The 21,321-nt window shown below is 34.1% G+C and overlaps 1 protein-coding gene across 6 annotated transcripts; it reads right to left on the bottom strand.

Annotated features, from left to right (window-relative positions):
• Positions 1–2,332: 2,332 nt before the first annotated feature.
• On the bottom strand, positions 2,333–20,204 carry LOC108771888 (zinc finger protein 845-like). 6 transcript variants are annotated; one of them, XM_018537292.1, is made up of 14 exons: positions 20,077–20,204; positions 6,829–7,039; positions 6,509–6,718; positions 6,189–6,398; positions 5,869–6,078; positions 5,551–5,760; positions 5,232–5,441; positions 4,912–5,121; positions 4,592–4,801; positions 4,279–4,488; positions 3,960–4,169; positions 3,639–3,848; positions 3,307–3,529; positions 2,333–2,368 (listed from the first exon to the last, which is right to left on the bottom strand). In XM_018537292.1, exons 2-13 carry the CDS (start codon positions 6,993–6,995, stop codon positions 3,451–3,453), a joined length of 2,346 nt encoding a protein of 781 aa, XP_018392794.1. In that variant the 5' UTR covers positions 6,996–7,039; positions 20,077–20,204; the 3' UTR covers positions 2,333–2,368; positions 3,307–3,450. The 6 variants fall into 6 exon arrangements, with proteins under 6 accessions (XP_018392794.1, XP_018392793.1, XP_018392796.1 ...); XM_018537291.1 differs by lacking the exon at positions 2,333–2,368 and adding an exon at positions 2,843–3,010; XM_018537294.1 differs by lacking the exons at positions 2,333–2,368; positions 20,077–20,204 and adding exons at positions 2,843–3,010; positions 7,247–7,315.
• Positions 20,205–21,321: the final 1,117 nt, after the last annotated feature.

Here is a 21,321-nt window from a genome sequence, read left to right as displayed (position 1 = left end):
AGCTCTAATTTCAGGGCATGTCATATTGCCTTTAATTCGCGTAAGTGTGTACTACGTTAAATTAGGCGTAGACGTAAGTGAAAGTATTAATTAAATTTAAATAATTGACACATAAACGTAATTAAATGTTAAAATAAATTATTATAAATTAATTATTACGGTTATAATTTATATTTTTCAACATTGTGAGACTATTCTACGGATGTTATACGCCCATTTATGTAATATCCTTAGTATTTTTTTCTTAACATCGCTAAAATATAACAACGTGTGCAATTTGTATATACAATAAAATGACAAAAGAGGTTTTAACAGTCAGTGTTTCTAAAATGACTTTTGACGTCCATATATTATTATACCATATTCAAATAAAAAAACTTTTAATGGTGATGTATTATTATCGGGCTTAGACATACAATCGTCCATTAATAGTGCAAGAATATCCCAGCTAGCAAGCTTACGTGATAATGACGTGTTATGAAGTGATTTTGATGATAATGCCGTCAAGTGACATAAATGGAACGTTATTTTAACGTCATTTGTAATACCAAAGGTTGGCGTCACCGAAATGACGTCAAACTAGATGTTACATTGACGTCATATATATGACCATTACTAATCAATTATTTTTTTTATTATTTGTGTATTATTATTTGATGTATTATTTTATCCTTTAATATTCGATGAAAAACAAGGATAAAATGATATGTCATGCGCATTACACTTGCGGAAATGACACATACACTAATACATACACTATTATATAAACACATATATAAACCATTTGTTTTTAATATTTCCATTGAACAGATATATCACAATTATACAGACATTGACATATACAGATTCGTGGGTCATCGAAGTATAGCAGTTCCCGTATGATAGTCAAGGTTAAGCATGCAAGGTCGTGGTACAACTTCGGATGAGGGACCGTTTGGGATATATCATGAAAAAAATTAATTCTCGAATTTAGAGAAAAAATTTTTTTTCACGATTTTATTATAAGTTGATGCTAATTAGTATACTTACTTTAACAATCTAACAGTAATTAGGGAAAACTGTCCAGTATTCTACTTAAATTTCTACACGAAGTATATACGGATTTACTACTGCATTATTGCACTAGTAGTGACACTAATAGTACTTTTTAGTCATATTTACGTCTCCCTGACGTAATAAAATAACGTCAATAAGATGTGACATAATCACGTGATGACGTGATATATACATCAGAATAACGTTACTTTTATGTCATAATTGACGTTATTTGTACCAAAAATTCACGTCATTATCACGTGACCTTGCTAGCTGGGATGCGCTACTAAGGATGCTACTTACACGACTATAATAATTGAAGTACCTCGTACGAAAACTATATCCACTGGAAATCTCCTTCCTATGAGATTATATCTCTCGCATAAATATTATATCTGTATCCTCAACTTCTTTCAACGTTGTTGCGCATTACATTTATTAAAAGTAATTGTAATTGCATTCGATTTTCTATACCGTTCACAATCGCGGTTCGTTTCTATGACATTATCGTTGCAATATGCGATCTAAATAAATTAATAATTTTGACTACGAAGTCTATGAAACTTAAACATGAAGACATTGATAACGCTAAAAATTCGATGAACTACGACAAAATACTTATAGGAATATATGTTGGTTTTGCTTAGCTTTGGAGAATGTCGCAAAAAAAGAATGTTACATATAGTAAAATGACAACGTTTTTACATTTTTACGATTTCTTCAAAACGCAACAAAGACAAATATATTTATAGGAGACCTTCTTTCATAGTTTAACGATATTCTACACACTACCAGAAGTTTCGACATTTCAGTTTTAGGTACCCTAAATGTTAAACACCATGTATTACAATTTTACATCATAATGTTATTATAACATCATAATATATAAAATGCCAATGAGAGACGCTGGACGTATATATGTGTGTAGTAAAATTCTTTATTAAATTAAAACATAGACGTTTCATTCGTGGACACGATCCTTTTTAATACAATTTGACCTTAAATTGATACAGTTTGACTAAACCAGTGTTTGGCTCTAATTGGCATTTTATATATTATGATTTTATTCAACAGAACCTTTTTTATACACTTTTTAAATGTGCTATTACTACACACAATAGAAGTGAAGAAGGATAAGAACATTATAATTGATTTTATAATTTTTTTTATGAATAAACGATTTCGGTTGAAGTCTCAAAATTCTGATTTCCTTTAAAGTCCTTTAAAGTGATATTCTTTAAAGTTTGCTTTCACAAACGAGAAAGTGTAATTTTAATCGAAATATTTACGGACTTGTGGCCTGACGTGGACTTTGGATCTGATAACGAAGACTCTAATGAAAACAGAAAATTAGCATATTTTTAATTAATGCGTAGAGGCGTAAACACAGCCGTTTAAGTGAGAAAGAATTGAAAAACAATTATATTAAAGGAAATATTATAACAGGAAGCTGTATACGTATAAAACAACAAAGACATGTGAAATGATATGAACGATATCACATAACGTAATCTATTATATATACTTTATTATATGTAATCTATTATATATCTAATACGTCATCTGACATCGTCGAAATCACTTGCTTGGTAATGCTACGATTGCAAACTTGCTCACATTTTTTAATGTAACAAAATTTCATAACTATGATGAGGATTTCAACTATCTGCGTTATTCTTTATTATTTATGAATTTTCAACACTTTATCTAGTAAACCTATGTCTGTGTTTCTTATTCATGAACTTTTAACATTTTACCACTCTGAATGTTTTAATTTATGTACTCGAAAAAGTAAAGGATATGTGGACTGCGTTATCGAAAAATGTTATAGGTTTCGAATGTCTTCATAATTATAATTTACTGTAACATTGTTCAAGATCCGAGCGACGTCAAACCGTTTTTTGTAAATTTTTTATTATTTTGAATTAAAGATTCTTTGTTACACATCTGGTTCTTAGCCCTCTATTTGTATAGTCTGTAAATATATAATATTAAAGGACATACATTAATTATAAAGATATTGTCTTTTATATTCGTGCCTCGAGTCAACATGATAACGAAGTACCATTTAGTATGAGAATCCCTTTCATATACATTAAATTCGTAATAACGTTAATTATTTTAGTCAAACACAAATTTGAGCTGTTTTAGAGATCGAATATGTCTATAAAGTTATCGTTGCAATATATCATTTGTTACAAAATAATTTAAGTACACTGGACGAATTACCAAATAATTGCATGTAATCTTGATATTCAAGAATGTACCCACCTAAATATATCTCCACAAAACTCACAATAATAAGGTTTTTCGCCTATATGAGTTCTCTCATGAATATGCAAATGCGCTTTGTTCTTAAACTCTTTATTACACGTTCCGCATTTGTATGATTCACCTCCAGTGTATAGTCCCTTATTAGACTTTAATTTTCCTTTTTAAACGTTTATCATTATTATGCTTTGTCTTCACGTGATGTATTAGGCCAACTTTCCGGCTGCGAAACAATCGTTGAAATATTTATTACTTCACCAGTTAATTTAATCATTTATAATGAATTACAAAAGCATTTCCCTATAACTCTTGTAGTTCACTTAAATACTCACCTAAATTTTTCTTCACAAAGTTCGCATTGATAAGGATTTTCGCCTGTATGAGTTCTTTCATGTCTAAGAAAACACGATTTGTTCTTAAACTCTTTATTACACGTTCCACAATTGTATGATACACCTTCAGTATGTAAATCCTTCTTAGACTTGGAACGTTCATCATTGTAATGCATTTTCACCAAGTGCTGTCTTAAGTTATCTTTTGTCCTGCATAACGACAGTTACAATTTTTATTATATTTACCAGTTAATTTAATCAATGATATTGAATCACCAAAGTATTTCCTCCTAACTCTTACAAGTTCATTTAAATACCCACCTAGACATGTGACCACAAATATCACATTCATAAGGTTTTTCGTTTTTATGAGTTGTTTCATGGTTATGTAAATTCTTTTTGTACCTAAACTCTTTATTACAGATTTGGCATTTGTGTGATACACCTCCAGCATATAGGTCCTTATTAGACTTGAAACGTTCATCATTGCTATGCTTTGATATCACGTGACTACTTAGCTGTACCTTTTGCCTGCAAATAGATCACTGTAATAATTATTATTTTTTACCAATTAATTTAATCATTAATGTTGATTACCTAAAGCATTTTCCTAACTCTTGTTGTTCAATTAAATACTCACCCACATTTATATTTACAAAACTCGCATTGATAAGGTCTTTCGCCTGTATGAATTCTTTCATGCATATGAAAATTTGATTTGTTCTTAAATTCTTTATTACACGTTTTGCATTTGTATGATACACCTCCAGTATATAGGTCCTTATTAGACTTGAAACGTTCATCATTGTTATGCTTTGCCACCACATGTTGTCTTAGCGCTTCTTTATATCTGCGAAACGACCGTTGAAATAATTATTATTTTTACCAATTAATTTAATCATTGATAATGAATTATCAAAGCATTTCCCTATGTAGTTCACTTAAATACTCACCCAAATTTAACAACACAAAACTCGCATTGATAAGGTTTTTCGCCGGTATGAGTTCTTTCATGACTATGTAAATTCCTTTTGTACTTAAACTCCTTATTACACGTTTTGCATTTGTATGATACACCTCCAGTATATAGGTCCTTATTAGACTTGAAACGTTCATCATTGTTATGCTTTGCCACCACATGTTGTCTTAACACTTCTTTACATCTGCGAAACGACCGTTGAAATATTTATTATACTTACCAGTTAATTTAATCATTGATAATGAAGTACCAAAGCATTTCCCTATAACTATTGCAGTTCACTGAAATACTCACCTAAATTTATTTTCACAAAATTCGCATTGATAAGGTTTTTCGCCTGTATGAATTCTTTCATGCCTCTGAAAACTCGTTTTGTTAATAAACTCTTTATTACACGTTTTGCATTTGTATGATACACCTCCAGTATATAGGTCCTTATTAGACTTGAAACGTTCATCACTGTTATGCTTTGCCACCACATGTTGTCTTAGCACTTCTTTATATCTGCGAATCGACCGTTGAATTATTTATTATTCTTACCAGTTAATTTAATCATTGATAATGAAGTACCAAAGCATTTCCCTATAACTATTGTAGTTCACTTAAATACTCACCCAAATTTACCATTACAAAACTCGCATTGATAAGGTTTTTCGTTTGTATGAGTTCTTTCATGGTCTTGTAAATGCTTTTTGTACTTAAATTCTTTATTACAGATTTGGCATTTGTGTAATACACCTCCAGCATATAGGTCCTTATTAGACTTGAAACGTTCATCATTGCTATGCTTTAATATCACGTGACTACTTAGCTGTACCTTTTCCCTGCAAATAGATCACTGTAATAATAATTATTTTTTACCAATTAATTTAATCATTAATGTTGATTACTCAAAGCATTTTCCTAACTCTTGTTGTTCACTTAAATACTCACACACATTTATATATACAGAATTCGCATTGAAAAGGTTTTTCGCCTGTATGAGTTTTTTCATGTTTATGCAAATTCGATTTGCCCTTAAACTCTTTATTACACGTTCCGCATTTGTGTAATACACCTCCAGCATATAGATCCTTATTAGACTTGAAACGTTCATCATCTTTATGCTTTGATATCATGTGACTACGTAGATGAACCTTTTGCCTGCAAATAGATTATTGTAACATTTATTATTTTTACCTGTTAATTTAATCATTGATGTTGAATGACCAAAGCATTTTCCTAACTCTTGTTGTTCAATTAAATACTCACACACATTTATATTTACAAAACTCGCATTGATAAGGTTTTTCGCCTGTATGAATTCTTTCATGCGTATGAAAATCCGATTTGTTCTTAAAGTCTTTATTACACGTTTTGCATTTGTATGATACACCTCCAGAATATAGATCTTTATTAGACTTGAAACGTTCATCACCGTTATGCTTTGCCACCATATAATGTCCTAGTACATCTTCACATCTGCGAAACGACCGTTGAAATATTTATTATTTTTGCCGTTTAATTTCATCATTGATAATGAATTACTAAAGTATTTCTCTATAACTATTGTAGTTCACTTAAATACTCACTCAAATTCACCGTTACAAAACTCGCATTGATAAGGTTTTTCGCCTGTATGGGTTCTTTCATGTCTACGAAAATGCGATTTGTACCTAAACTCCTTATTACACGTTCCGCATTTGTATGATATACCTCCAATGTATAGGTCCTTATTAGACTTGAAACGTTCATCACTGTTATGCTTTGCCACCACATGTTGTCTTAGCACTTCTTTATATCTGCGAAACGACCGTTGAAATATTTATTATTCGTACCAGTTAATTTAATCATTGATAATGAAGTACCAAAGCATTTCCCTATAACTATTGTAGTTCACTAAAATACTCACTTGAATTTATTTTCACAAAATTCGCATTGATAAGGTTTTTCGCCTGTATGAATTCTTTCATGCCTGTGAAAACTCGTTTTGTTAATAAACTCTTTATTACACGTTTTGCATTTGTATGATACACCTCCAGTATATAGGTCCTTGTTAGACTTGAAACGTTCATCACTGTTATGCTTTGCCACCACATGTTGTCTTAGCACTCCTTTATATCTGTGAAACAACCGATGAAATATTTATTATTTTTACCAGTTAATTTAATCATTGATAATGAATTATTAAAGCATTTCCCTATAGTTATTGTAATTCACTTAAATACTCACCCAAATTTACCATTACAAAACTCGCATTGATAAGGTTTTTCGCCTGTATGAGTTCTCTTATGAATTTGGAGTTTCGTCTTGTCCTTAAACTCTTTTTGACACGTTCCGCATTTGTATAATACACCTTCAGAATGTAAAGCCTTCTTAAACTTGAAACGTTTCCTCATTATAGTGCATTTCCACCACGTGTGTTCTTAAGTTATCTTTTGTCCTGCAAAACGACCGTTACAATTTTTATTACATTTACCAATTATTTAATCAATGATATTGAATCGCCAAAGCATTTCCTAACTCTTGTTGTTCACTTAAATACCCACTTACATGTGACCACAAATATCGCATTGATAAGGCTTTTCGTTTTTATGAGTTCTCTCGTGTCTACGCAAACTACAATTAGTTTTAAGCTTTGACTATATACCTCTGGACTGATAACGGCAGCCATTACTGGAATCCTAGAGACCCTCTAACAGAGACTGGCCATCAGGGTGCCACTTTTGATTGGTCCGCCATTTCCTAGCGATTCCCGCTCGTATTCAAATTTCAATTACTGCATTTACTTGGAATGTGAATAGTATGTAATGATAAATATTATAGAAATATTGAAACCGTGCTTTTTACATCAATATAAATAATATACGTCAAATAAAAAAAAACATGTCAAGTTTTATCGTCAGTTATATACATCTTTATCTTTAAATAACTTTGTTATAATAGCTGTTTTTTAACATTTATGATTTAATTTTTGACTTTGTTATTAAATTTTAAACATTGACTCTTATATTGTCTTCGTTCTTTTTGTTTATACGTTAAATAATTTCTATATTTAATATTCTCTTTCTTAATTCTATTAAATCTTTTTCAAATAAAATTAAAGTATGGTTAGGAAATCAGTGACAAAAGTAAAAACACTTAACATTTGTAAAATTTATTTAAAAAAGGTATGTACTGCCAATGATTTACTATCATATCTTCTATTAATATTAGTATTTTTCTTAATGTTCTTAATTTGAATACGACAAACTTTCTAATAATTTTAGGAAACAATTGAAAATTTAAAACATGTTTAGCCGTAATCTAAAGACAGATATTAAATAATTTTTCCAGAATTGTGCAGTACAACCACCCATTTTTATTGTTATTATTTTGTACTGAGCAAAAACCACGAACACAACCTTGAATCAACTCAGATCAACTTGAATAAACGAACACATACGAACGCACATATTCGTGTGAGTGAAAGAGTGAAATGACCTATATTTCTCTCTCACTTGTAGGATTTCGCTAGGAAATGGCGGACTCGCCTGATGGCCAGTCTCTGTTAGAGGGTCTCTATGGAATCCAAGATCTCAGAGCCATCAGGTCGGGAAGTTGGCCAAATCAAGAACTAACTAGCTGCATTTCGAGTAAGAATCGGTACAATCAGGACGCGTGTGAGGTTATATATTTTATTTAAACTATTATAAAATATTCAATTAAGGTCCTTACGCTATCCGAGACAAAAATAAAAATAAAATTAAAAAAATAGTCCGTTATTGTTCTGCGGAAACGTGTAAAAATACAAACATGAAATACAGTCCTGCATTTGCAAGTTATATATCAGAAATACATAATAATAAAGAATATTCTCTATAATAATAATAAATATAAAGTAGATATGAATGTAAGATTAGAATCCTATGGAAGCACAATTGTTTAACTTATTATTACTTGAATGGAAAAAAGTAAATAGTGTTCCAGATTTAAGGTTCACATATCACAAAATCTAAAACTTACTTATAAAATGACACATCTTTTTCTTTTGTTGAACTTGCTCCTGCAGGACTGAATTTCATGTTTGTATTTTTACATTTTTCTGCACAACAATAACGGACCTTTTTTTCAATTTTATTTTTATTTTTGTCTTGGCTTATGATAGCGTAAGGACCTTAATTGAATATTTTATAATAGTTTAAATAAAATATATAACCTCACACACGCGTCCCGATTGTACCGATTCTTACTCGAAATGCAGCTAGTTAGTTCTTGATTTGGCCAACTTCCGAACCTGGCTCTGAGATCTTTAGGATACACGGTCCTCTCTTTCTAAACCACGTGGAGGTGGACGGCAAGAGTCTTTTTTTTTTAACATTTTAAAATTTTTTTTATTGTTTTTTTTTGCTACATTTTTTTTATTTTTTGCTCGTAAATTTGTACATAATTGAACAAGCTTCTTCTGTTGATCTTTGAATCTAAAATATGGAGATGGATATGAAGAATCTTTTTATTTTCTTTATTCTATTATATTTTTTATTTTTTTTTTTATACTTTTGAAATGTTGTTGCGATCAAATGCGTGATCAACGACGGCCAAAGCACCTACATTTTCGAGACAATTACACCACTAGAGATATGAATTTCATCAATAATGTTCATAATTGATCAAACAATGTTTATTACAAGCTTGTTCAGTAATATACAAATCTATGAGTGAAATATAAAAAACATAACAATATTTCAAAAGTATAAAAAAAATAAAAAATATAACAGAATAAAGAAAATAAAAAAACTCTTCATATCCATTTCCATATTTTAGATTCAAAAATCAACAGAAGAAGCTTGTTCAATTATGTACAAATTTATGAGCAAAAAATAAAAAAAATGTAACAAAAAAACAATAAAAAAAATTAAAAAATGTTAAAAAAAAAAGACTCTTGCCGTCCACTTCCACGTGGTTTGAGTTGGGAAACGTTCATATGAAACGGCTAACGGACGGAAATAATCAATTTTCTTTCGGAAAACCCCCGTATAAACATTATCGCATGATTTTGAGTTCTTTCATGAAGTTTGGTCGGCCATATCGAATCCGCCATCTTCAATTTTAAAAATCTAGCCTCAAATTCGTGCTGAATGACCCCAAAAACCTCCGTATACACATTTTCTTGCGATTTTGGAGCATTTTTATTGAATTTCGGTATACCATATTGGATCCGCCATCTTGAATTTTAAAAATCTAACCTCAAATTCCTGATCAGCGACCCCGAAAACCCCTGTACCTATATTTTAGGGACAATTATACCACTAGAGATACGAATTTCATCTATAATGTTCATAATTGATCAAATAAGGTTCATTTTTCCGACATATTGACGTTTTGAAGAGGTTAGGTTGATTAGGGGCAAAACAAAAAAATTTCTAGTTAAAGTTCATAGATTTTATGCACTTTTGGTTGCGAATAGGCATCGATCCCGCAACATTATTGATGCGAAAAAAAATTTACAAAAAACGAAACACACGAAATTTTGTTCATTTTTTATTTAAAATGCGCCATATTGGTTTTTGAAGCAATTTAAATGCAATTTTGACCACGCCAATCGAAAGAGCATACTCGAAAATGGTAGGGTTGGTCACTTTCAAGTCAATATTAATCTTATTTCCTGTTGAGAATGAAGGTCGAAAATCAACTAAAAAATGTGCAATCTCCTGGACTTAATGGGTTAATATGATACGCGTTATTATATAACGAGTTGCAATTATAATATGTGTAAAATTATTATGGTAAATATTACTAAAGCAAAACATTACATTATGTCGAAAGATTAATGCGACAAGCTATAAAGGTAACGCTTAAATTATTATTTTTATTAAAGAATTAATACGTGTACATGTTAAAATTTCAATCAAATTAAAAAAATTAATGCAGTTATCTATTACACGTCAAATATAATGTTGAACCGGAAAATTGTATTACTTTACTCGTTACATACGTATAATACCGTCCACTAGGTATGTAGTTACCAAATTATAACAAATATAAACATTATTTGACATTATCTTCAAAGTTCATTGTCGTAATACATACATTACGAAAGAAAGTCGAAGTACAAAAAATAGTACATTTCTAAACATAGTCCAAACTGTTAATTATTAAATATAAAACCTACTTGATCAGTACATACATATTTACCATACACTTTATTAAGAATCGTCTTATTCCATTTCTAGTATTATATAATATACTATTCCAATATTCAAATATTTAGTGCTACTAAATAAATTTATGTACGCTTCGTCTTCACGTTCAATCGCTAAAAACATTCGTTTCACATATCTTTCATGTAAGATTAAACACAACCATTCTAAAAAATTCACGTTACAAGATTACATAAAAATTGTTTAAATCAGATATATAATTTGAAAAATCATACGCCAATAAGTTGCATTTCTTTTAATTATACAATTCTGTTTTCTGCAGTCTTATTCACATGTACAGTTACACGACGCATATTGACGGTAATTGTTTGTAATACCACATAATTTTTTAATCACTTGATTTCAAAGATAGCGTAATGATTTTAGACAACCCGTTACGTTTGATTTATTAATATTAATTAATTGATGTAGCCATGTAATACCGTCATGTTACTTTTTTGGTAAGTATCTATCAGATGTCAAAGAAAAGCACAAATAATGCTTACAGTAGTATGCGCACGGGAATTGCAACTATATTTAAGATCGTACAGTCGCGATAATATCATTCATTATTTAACCCCTTCCAACATTCAGCTACGGTATCCTCGCATTCAATTTTCGCTATTGATGGAAACTGTTGTCTGCACATGTGAATACCGGAAGCGCACTCGGAAGAAACGAACACGGATATACTCAGCCTAACGTAACTCATTGATATCCAACGATTTGTAAAATGGACTAACAAACGTTTATGGAAATTAAATACATCCCACGACTTCATTTATTCTTAGTCAAAAGTTTAAAAGTCGTAAGGCAATTTTTCATAATCACAGTTTCACGCTTTATCATTGCAATATCATTTCTAATTAAAATATCGATGTTAGCTTGAGACCTACAAAGAAAATCACGATATTTTCATAAACTTTGTATACATGACGAATATAAAAGTGAAGCTCCTAATTGCTCACGTCTCAACACTGAAACGAAATGTCACTGTAACTGCGAAAGTGAACGAACGTTATTTAGTACAACGTGTAGCTTTAATTTCAGGAAGATCGTATTGCATTGAATTCGCGTGAATGTACTACATTAAGTTGGGTGAAGACGTAAGCGAAAGTATTATTTACATTTAAGTAATTGACACATAAACATAAATAAATGTTAAAATAAATTATTACGGTCATAATTTATATTTTTTAACGTTGTAAGTCTAACCTACGGTTATATTATACGACTATTTATGTAATATCTTTCTTATTTTGTCCTTAACATCGCTAAAATATAACAATATGCGCAATTTATATATACAATAAAATAACAAATGAGGTTTTAACAGTCAATGTTGCTAAAATGACTTTTGACGTCCGTATTTTGTTATTCAAATAACGTATTCAAATAATAAAAACTTTTAATGGTGGTATATTATTATCGAGATTAGACATACAATCATCCATTAATGGTGCAAGAATATACGATAATTAACATTATAAAATTTTAGCGAATGAAATTTCTTCTAATAAGATACAATTGAGTTTCTAGAATATGTGTAATATATACTGTGAATGTACAATACGGTTTGAAATTGATTGACATTTAGATCAGATTGACGTCATAGTATGTAAATTTTTTTAAAATAAATCTTTTGAAAAAAAATTAATTTCTTTGACGCAGCGTTGTTAAAATATCGTCCTTCTTTGCAAATTTATAATCTCGATGAAGCATTAAAAAAGGATGATAGATGAAGCAATATCGATTTGATTCCGTCTCAGTGGCTAAATATTACTTGTATGAAATAATATGTGCTTCTAAGGGTGCTACTTATATGACTATATAAATTAAAATACCTCGTACGAAAATTGTATTCACTGGATATCTCCTTCCTATGAGATTATATTATTTCAACGTTGTTTCGCATTACATTTATTAAGAGTAATTGTAATTGTATTCGATTTTCTATATGGTTCACAATAACGGTTAGTTTCTATGACATTATGGTTGCAATATGCGAACTAAAAAAATTTATAATTTTGCCTACGGAGTATATGCAACTTTTTGGTAACGTTTAAAAATAAATCGATAAACTACTAAAAATGCTTGTGGGAATATGTTGGTTTTGCTTAGCTTTGGAGAATGTCGTAAAAGAAAAATATCACAAACAATAAAATGACAACGTTTTTACATTTTTATGATTTCTTCAAAACGCAGCAAAGACGAATATATTTATAGGAGACCTTCTTTCATAGTTTAACGATATTCTACACACTACCAGAAGTTTCGGACACCCTAAATGTTAAACACCATGTGTATAACAATATTACAATTTTACAACATAATGTTATTATAACATCATAATATATAAAATGCCAATGAGAGACAGTCGCTGAACGTATATGTGTGTATAGTAAAATTCTTTATCAGAAGACGCGGTAGTGTCTCCGACCATGTTCAAAAACTAAGAGACACTACAAGTCTCTTATCCCGAGTCACCAAAGTCCATTTTTGGGAGGTGCATTATTACTAAAAATATAAAAAATTTTGAATCGAACGTTATATGGTATATGTCCTGAAAGGCGGCATCACCACAAGTAATTTGAGCCAAAAAAATTTTAAATCGGTCAAGCCGTTCTGGAGATATAAGCGGTCAAATAGTGGCGATTTTAATGAAAAATTAAGAAACGTCTCCTTCTTCTTCTCTGTAACTGAATTTTCTAATACCCTATACAATCCAGATATTAATAATCCTACAGTGATCGTATGTATAGATGGCACATATTCTTATATTGAGAAGTCTAGCAATTTTCGAGCCCTGAGACAATCATTTAGCCAACACAAAGGACGTCATTTAGTCAAACCTGCGTTGATAGTTGCACCAGATGGCTATATTTTAGACATACATGGTCCTTACTTTGCAGATTCTAAAAATAACGACGCTGCAATGCTACGAAACGAGTTCCAAACAGATGCAGGTACTCTCAGAGAATGGCTAGGAGAGGATGCGATAGTGATCGTCGATCGCGGCTACAGAGATGTATTACCTCTTTTGCAAGCCCTCGGAATTGATTATAAAATGCCAGCATTTCTTCAGCAAGGGCAAAGACAACTTGACACTGCAGAGGCTAATGATTCGAGATTAGTCACAAAATCCAGATGGATAATAGAAGCACGTAATGGCCATATCAAATCAATATTCAAGTTTTTCAAGAATACTATTTCGGTAGTTCATGCAATTAATCTACGTGCATTTTATTTAATTGCTGGAGCAATAATCAATAGGTACCGAGACGTTATACTAATGGATGGAGCTACCGCGGAACTTGCTGAACAAATGCTTCAAAAGGCAAGATCTGAAAATACACTGAGACTGAGAGTTGAAACAGAGCATCTGGCAAGAAGAAATGCCATGTGGAATCGTTTAAATGAAAATCAGATTCTTGATTTTCCAAGACTTGACATCGATTTCTTGAAAGAGTTAACTGTCGGTATTTATCAGATACGTTTAGCACCTGCTTATATTCAAGACAACTAGTGCGCGATGAATCTGAAGTATTTGAACTTGATGAACACAGAAATGAAGCTGGCTTTCTTAAAGTTCGGGTGTACTCTCGATTCCGCAATGCAACGAAGCATCAATTATGGATTGCTTACAGACCTCATGGAGATGAAAATAATGAACCCATAACGGGTTATTACTGTACTTGTGTATCAGGTTCACGAACACTGGGTTCATGTGCTCATGTTGCAAGTGTTCTCTGGTTTTTAGGATACGCACGACATCAACCTAATACTAAATATCCCAGCGTCACATTACTTAATCACATAAAAGACGCTGCTAATAGATATAATCAAGATGAAGAAATCGAAGGAGAAGTTATTGAACCATTTTGAATGTTTCAATGACAAAAAATGGCCCTTATCAAGGCCCAAATGATGTGCAAATCCGATCGCGCAACCTCCACGTGGTGCACATTGGGTGACGCTAATGCCGACGGTAGTTTGTATACATATACGTACCGTGTGTGTAGGCATGTATTACAAATACATTCGAATCACATCGTTAAATAACTCCTTACACTATTTTATACTAGTAACTGCGGGCATCGACATTTTCAACTTTTGACTCATTTTATTTAAAAAACTGGCCATTTTCGGAGCTTGTGCCCATTGCAACTTTTCATCGGGATGTCTTGAACTACAACATACTCCATCCCCAGCCCATTTGACTGTACACCGGTTTCCCTTTATTTTGTGCGGGGTCCTTTATTATAATGATAACATTAATATACGGTACGTTTCGACTTCACAAAGTCCTCATCAGTCGAAAAAAAACCCCTTAACAGATGAAACCAATTTCCTCTTAAGACATCCAAAATTATTACGACCACACTATATGTCCTAACTGTGCAGATGGTCACACGTAGGACAAACAAATCAATGAACGCTGTAATTAACGACTGGTTTGAATCTGACGAAGGCAAAGCAAAATATGGACAGATGTTCAGTGAATTACTTAAGGAGAAAAATTTTAAGGTTAAAAACGTTGAATTAATATCCGAAAGTAACAATAGTAGTAGTTCGGACAAAAATGAAACGTCTCATGTTAAGAAAAAGAGAAAACGAGTGATGGAAAGCTCGGATGGTGAACGTCTTACAAATGAATTAACAGCAAATTGTAAGTCCAAACGTATTTTACGTCCAAGGAAACCACGAGTGGTTTCTGTGGAGAAGGTAGACCTTAGAAATATACAGCCTAGACTTAGAAATTAACTACTATTACTAAATGCACTAATTAATGTATTTAGACTATGTATGACAAGTACAGTACAAACACGGAATTTGAATGTATGATAATTATTCATATATGTAAGCATATAATACAATTTTAGTGTCATCGAGTTCATGAGTTTTGCATTAAGAACAAATCTGATCCTAATGAAAGTGTTGCTGTATGTAAATGTATCAGATTCTCATTACTCTGACACGTAACTTATTAATCTCCATTACCGTGTATGTTTCTTATTTTATTGTTTCTAGATAAATAACACCATGTAGGTATATCACTACTAATACGTTGTCCAGAGTACTATAGTCTTTATTGCGGCACTTAACTGGTTGACCGGTTACAAGAGAAGTAAGTACATAACATAGTCGCCGCTGCCAACATAAAACTCCGTTCCCTTTGGGCGGATACGCATGAGGCGCCACATACTCCCCTTCTAGAGTTAACGATACTAACTTAAATTATGTAGGAACATACAAAGTAGAAACACTAATATTAATTTTAAAATTATACTTAAAACTAACGCTGGATGATGTGTAATATTGTTACTTATTTTTAGTTAAATTGAAACGTACCCGTCCTTTGCCACTCGGATAAGTTCTAATGGGTTTTTGTACTGTTAAATCTGGTGACGGGGTCTGGCTAGATTGTGTGGGTGTTATGAGGGTAATTTTTTGAGGTTGATTGTCTGTGTCTTCTGACAGAAAATGTGCAGGTTTCAGACGTTCTACTGCGACGCTAACTGTCCTACCATTTAACTCGATAGAGTAAACTTTATCTGAGATCCTTTCCACAATTTTGAACGAGCCACTATAAGGACGTTCTAGGGGTCTTTTTACTGAATCTTTACGTAAGAAAACGTGTGAGCAGTTAGCGAGTTCTTTAAAAACGAACGTTGTTTTTCTTGCACTTGTGGGTTACTGGAACTGGCCTAACTTGTTGCATACCTTGGCGAAAATCGTTAATAAAAATTTGGGGGTCTGGTCTGAAATCTCCTTGAAGGAAAAACTCTCCTGGTACCCTAAGGGTCGTGCCATATACGAATTCGGCTGGAGAAGCCTTAGTGTCTAATCTAACGTGAGTCCTTAATCCGAGCAGTACCGTTGGGAGGATATCTATCCAATTTTTAGTGTTGTGACACATAATTGCTGCTTTAAGAGAACGGTGCCAGCGCTCTATCATCCCGTTGGAGGCTGGGTGGTACGCCGTCGTGCGGATGCGCTTGCAGCCGATGAAGGAAAGAAGGGCCGAGAAAAGCTGAGACTCGAATTGAGTCCCTTGATCCGTAGTGATTGTCCCAGGGGCACCGAAGCGTGTGATCCAGTTGTCGTAGAATGCTTTCGCGATAGTTCTTGCTGAGGTATCAGCTATCGGGATCGCTTCTGCCCAACGGGAAAAACGATCAATTAGTGTTAAACAAAATTTGAAACCATTGTTTTCTGGAAGAGGTCCAATGATATCAAGGTGAACGTGCTCGAAGCGGCCATCGGGAGCCGTAAATTGAGCAGGAGTCTGTATGACGTGTCTAGAAATTTTTGATTGTTGACAGTCAATGCAACTTTTTGCCCACTTAGTAACGTCGCGATGCAAATTCGGCCAGATATATCGTTGTCGGATCATACGATCAGTGACCTTAGCGCTGGGATGAGCGGGATTGTGGAAGAGATTAAAAACTTGTCTTCTCAAAGAAACTGGTATGTAAGGACGGATGGCTTCTGCCGACAGGTCGCAATAGAGCTCGGAATTTGAGGAGCCCCAGATAAATCTTTTTAATTTAAGTGACGATGAGTCAGAAAGTAATAAATGTTTAAGTTCTTCGTCTTCTTTTTGCCGGGAAGCTAAATCGACTAATTCGAATTCTACCGGGAGGCGAAGGCCTTCTATGCGGGAGAGACTATCCGCGACGATATTGTCGGATCCGGCAAGAAATTCAATGTCTGTAGAAAACTGTGCTATAAATGACAGCTGTCGTAACTGTCTAGGAGACGCCTTGTCAGAACGTTGTTTGAAAGCGAAGGTTAATGGTTTATGATCTGTTAAGATCTTGAAATTTCTACCCTCTAAAAAGTGTCGGAAGAATTTGATCGATTCGAATACCGCGGTAAGCTCACGGTCATAAGCGCTATAATTTTTTTGAGCGGAGGATAATTTTTTAGAGAAAAAAGCTAGAGGCTTCCAAAACCCCCCAATTTTTTGTTCCAATGACGCTCCTAAAAAGAAATCTGAAGCATCTGAGACCACACGAGTTTCTGCCTTAGTTGATGGGTGCGTGAGTAGAGTCGCATTAATTAACTTCGATTTTGCCGCTGCAAATGCGGCTTCTGCTTCAGGGGACCATTTAATTTCTCGTTTATCGTTTTTGTGGGAGTTTTCTAAATATTTATGTAGAGGAGCCAAAGTTTGTGCTGCCTGGGGGAGGCTACGCCTGTAAAAATTTAGAGTTCCCAGGAATCTTCGCAATTGGACGACTGTGCGAGGTTTGGGGAAGTCCCTAATGGCTGCTATCTTTTCATGTGTCGGTTTTATGCCTTCACCATTTACTAGATACCCTAAAAAAATTATTTCTTTTACTCCAAGAGTACATTTGGAGGCGTTTAAAAATAGTCCAAATTCCTTAAGTTTTTGAAAAACTAAGCGGAGGTGCGTTTCGTGTTCCTCTTCAGACGAGGATGCAACAAGGATATCGTCTATATAAACGTAAACGAAATCTAAATCTCTTAACGCTCTATGAATGTATCTTTGAAAAGTTTGCGCAGCATTACGGAGACCGAAAGTCATCGAGAGGAACTCGAATAGACCGAAAGGGGTAATAACTGCTGTCTTCGGCACGTCTGATTCAGCTATTGGGATTTGATAATAAGCTTTTCGCAGATCAAGTGACGAAAAAATTTTTTTCCCAAGAAGGTTAGCCGAGAAATCGTGTAAATGTGGAATCGGGTATTTATCAGGAACAGTGATCGCGTTTAATCGGCGGTAGTCACCGCAAACTCTCCACTCGTTTGACTTTTTAAGAACGAGGTGGATAGGACTAGCCCAAGGGCTATTCGACGGCCTACAAATTCCTGCTTGCATTAAAAATTTAAATTCAGCTTTTGCTGCTTTCAACTTATCCGGTGGCAACCGGCGAGGACGTTCTGCGATTGGCGGGCCTGTAGTTATTATATGATGCTCGACTTCTCGCAGTGTAGGAAAAATTTGTTGATTTACGCCCGTTATCTCTGGAAATTCGGCTAAAATCTCCGAAAACTTGGAGTCGAGTTTGACTGTTGAGATCCTTCTTTCGGGAATTTTGCGTACTTTACCCGATACATGAAGATTCGTAACGTTATCTATAAGTCGATGTTTATGTAAGTCTACTACTAGTTTATAAGCTTTTAACAAGTCTGCACCGATTATTGCCGTTGGTACAGCAGCTATGCGAAATCTCCATGACAACGGTCGACGGAGACCTAAATCTAACGTGATGCGACGGACACCGAACGTATCGATTGTGGAATCGTTCGCTGCAAATAACTTAAACGACGACGGTCTCTGTTTTTCGCGAACGGAGGCTGGTAGTAGAGAAATTTCTGCGCCCGTATCGATAAGGAAACGCTGACCAGATTTCCGGTCGGTTACATGGAGGCGGCTTTGTAAAGCCCCCTTAGACCCGGCCGTCTCCGCGCGGGTATGGGGATTTAGTTTTCCGAATCGCTATCAGATTGCCAAGAGCATGGTTTCCGGCATGACGTGGCTTTCGCTCCGTATTTACGATGAATGTAACAAGGTCCCGATTGTTTTCCTTTTTTAGGCGAAAGATCGCGCGATCGGCCGCGGGACGAGGAGCGACGTCGCCGAAGTTTTGTTACTTCCTTGTTTAAAGACGCTAACTGTTTAGTCAACTTTGATAACTTTTCTTCGATATTCGTTGAACTGGCGTCGATTTGGGGGTTAGTTTTATCTGACGGTACTGCGACTGCACTGCATGACGCGTTATTTAAGTCCGCCAGCTTGTCGGCTATTTCCGCTAACTTCGGCAAATCAGATTCATTTGATGAAACTAAAATAGCTTTGTGCGCTTCCGGTAATTGTTCTAAGAATAATGATTTCAATACCGAATCGCTACATTGGCCGTTACTGAGGTTTCTCATGTGGTTTAACAATTGTGACGGCTTTTGGTCACTATTTATTTGACCTTTTAATAATTGCCGTAACCGAGTCTCAGCGGAGACCGCATAAACGGATAAGATACGCTCTTTAATTCGTTTGTATAGGTCCTCGGGGGGAGGATTCATAACCACTAAATCGGTTATGTTCGTGACTACTTCATGGTCGACCCCTGTCAGAAGGTAATCGACTTTAGTACGTTCCACCGTAATGTTAGCGACACGGAACGACGCTTCAATTTGTATAAACCATGCCTCAGGGGCATTTCGCCAGAAGGGCGGAATTTTCGGGACGCGATAGGATTCTATGCGAACAGTTTCTTCGGTCATTGTTGACGAAACTACCGGTACACTAACAATGAACAATGTGCCTACTTACACGCTACGCATGCGCGAAATAACTTGACGCAAATTTTCTTCTGCGTGCTGCGATGAGTCCTGCCGGCGTATGTTCTAGAACCACAAAGAGGTTATCGCTGCCACAGGCTGAGAACCACGTCTAGGTTACGCAGTCCAACTCTACACTTTATCCTGTCGTGCTGAATTATCGAGCTCTGCTGACGCGATGATGCCGTAATGGCTGACTCTGTAACAACGGAATTCGTCGCGCGCCCGCTTAATGTAACTCGCGGGTACGCGACAAATCCGAAACCAATCTCTCTGACGACCTGGACTATGCTGTGTCTGACGAGATCACGTCGAGGTCACCAATGTAGGTATATCACTACTAATACGTTGTTCAGAGTACTATAGTCTTTATTGCGGTACTTAACTGGTTGACCGGTTACAAGAGAAGTAAGTACATAACATAGTCGCCGCTGCCAACATAAAACTCCGTTCCCTTTGGGCGGATACGCATGAGGCGCCACAACCAGGGAAGCGGTGGAGACATCTACTGTTTTAAGAAATCAAAATATAATCGACAAAATGCGCATTTATTTTAAAATGTCTGACGCAAAACTCTATAAATGCTCCCTTTGTAATCATTTTCATTATTATAGGTTTGTATATTTTGTATGGTAATTTTAATTATATTTAATTTTATTGTACGTGCGTGTGTGTGTGTATCTTTATATTTTTTTTATGGGATAAAAATTTTAATTTTATATACATGTATAAACACTTGATATAATTTTAAAACATGTGACAAATATGATTAGTGGACATTTGTTTTATGATAGTGGACACTTGATAGTAATTAAATTAAACAGATTGCTGTTTTCCTGATAAAATTAATACACGAAAAGGAAATATATGTTACTTGTCAGATGTTTTAAGATTTTCTTGTTGACACAAGTGCACTTTCTATGCTCTCTGATATTATTAAAATGACATCCAGGAACTTTGTGAAGCAGCATCTTGCTGACAAGCATCCGGAGAAGAGACATTTCGTGAAAGTAGTAAGGGAAATAGAAAACATGAAAAATGTTCAACAAAACCGGTCCAGGAAGAGACCGAGGAGAAGTTACCCAGTCCCGATTATTGGAAATGTAATGTTTGCGATTTTAAATGTGTTCTCAAACCTAACATGACCATCCATGCTAGATTAGTTCATAGTGAGGGCTTCCAATTTAAGTGCACCCTGTGCTTATTTAAAATTAGTGAAAAGTCATTGCTCGATGAT

Source organism: Cyphomyrmex costatus, unplaced genomic scaffold, assembly GCF_001594065.2.
Source record: "Cyphomyrmex costatus isolate MS0001 unplaced genomic scaffold, Ccosl1.0 scaffold169, whole genome shotgun sequence".
NCBI lineage: Eukaryota > Metazoa > Arthropoda > Insecta > Hymenoptera > Formicidae > Cyphomyrmex > Cyphomyrmex costatus.
This window is presented reverse-complemented; position numbering and strand designations above follow the sequence as displayed.

What these genes read in the sequence shown, in the direction of transcription:
- LOC108771888 (XM_018537292.1), bottom strand. Translation starts at nt 6,995, where the DNA reads ATGAGGAAACGTTTCAAGTTTAAGAAGGCTTTACATTCTGAAGGTGTA. An exon ending in TTTTGTAACGGTGAATTTGA is followed by an intron (nt 6,079 to 6,188) that starts GTGAGTATTTAA and finishes GTCGTTTCGCAG; the next exon opens with ATGTGAAGATGTACTAGGAC. An exon ending in TTTTGTAAATATAAATGTGG is followed by an intron (nt 4,170 to 4,278) that starts GTGAGTATTTAA and finishes ATCTATTTGCAG; the next exon opens with GCAAAAGGTACAGCTAAGTA.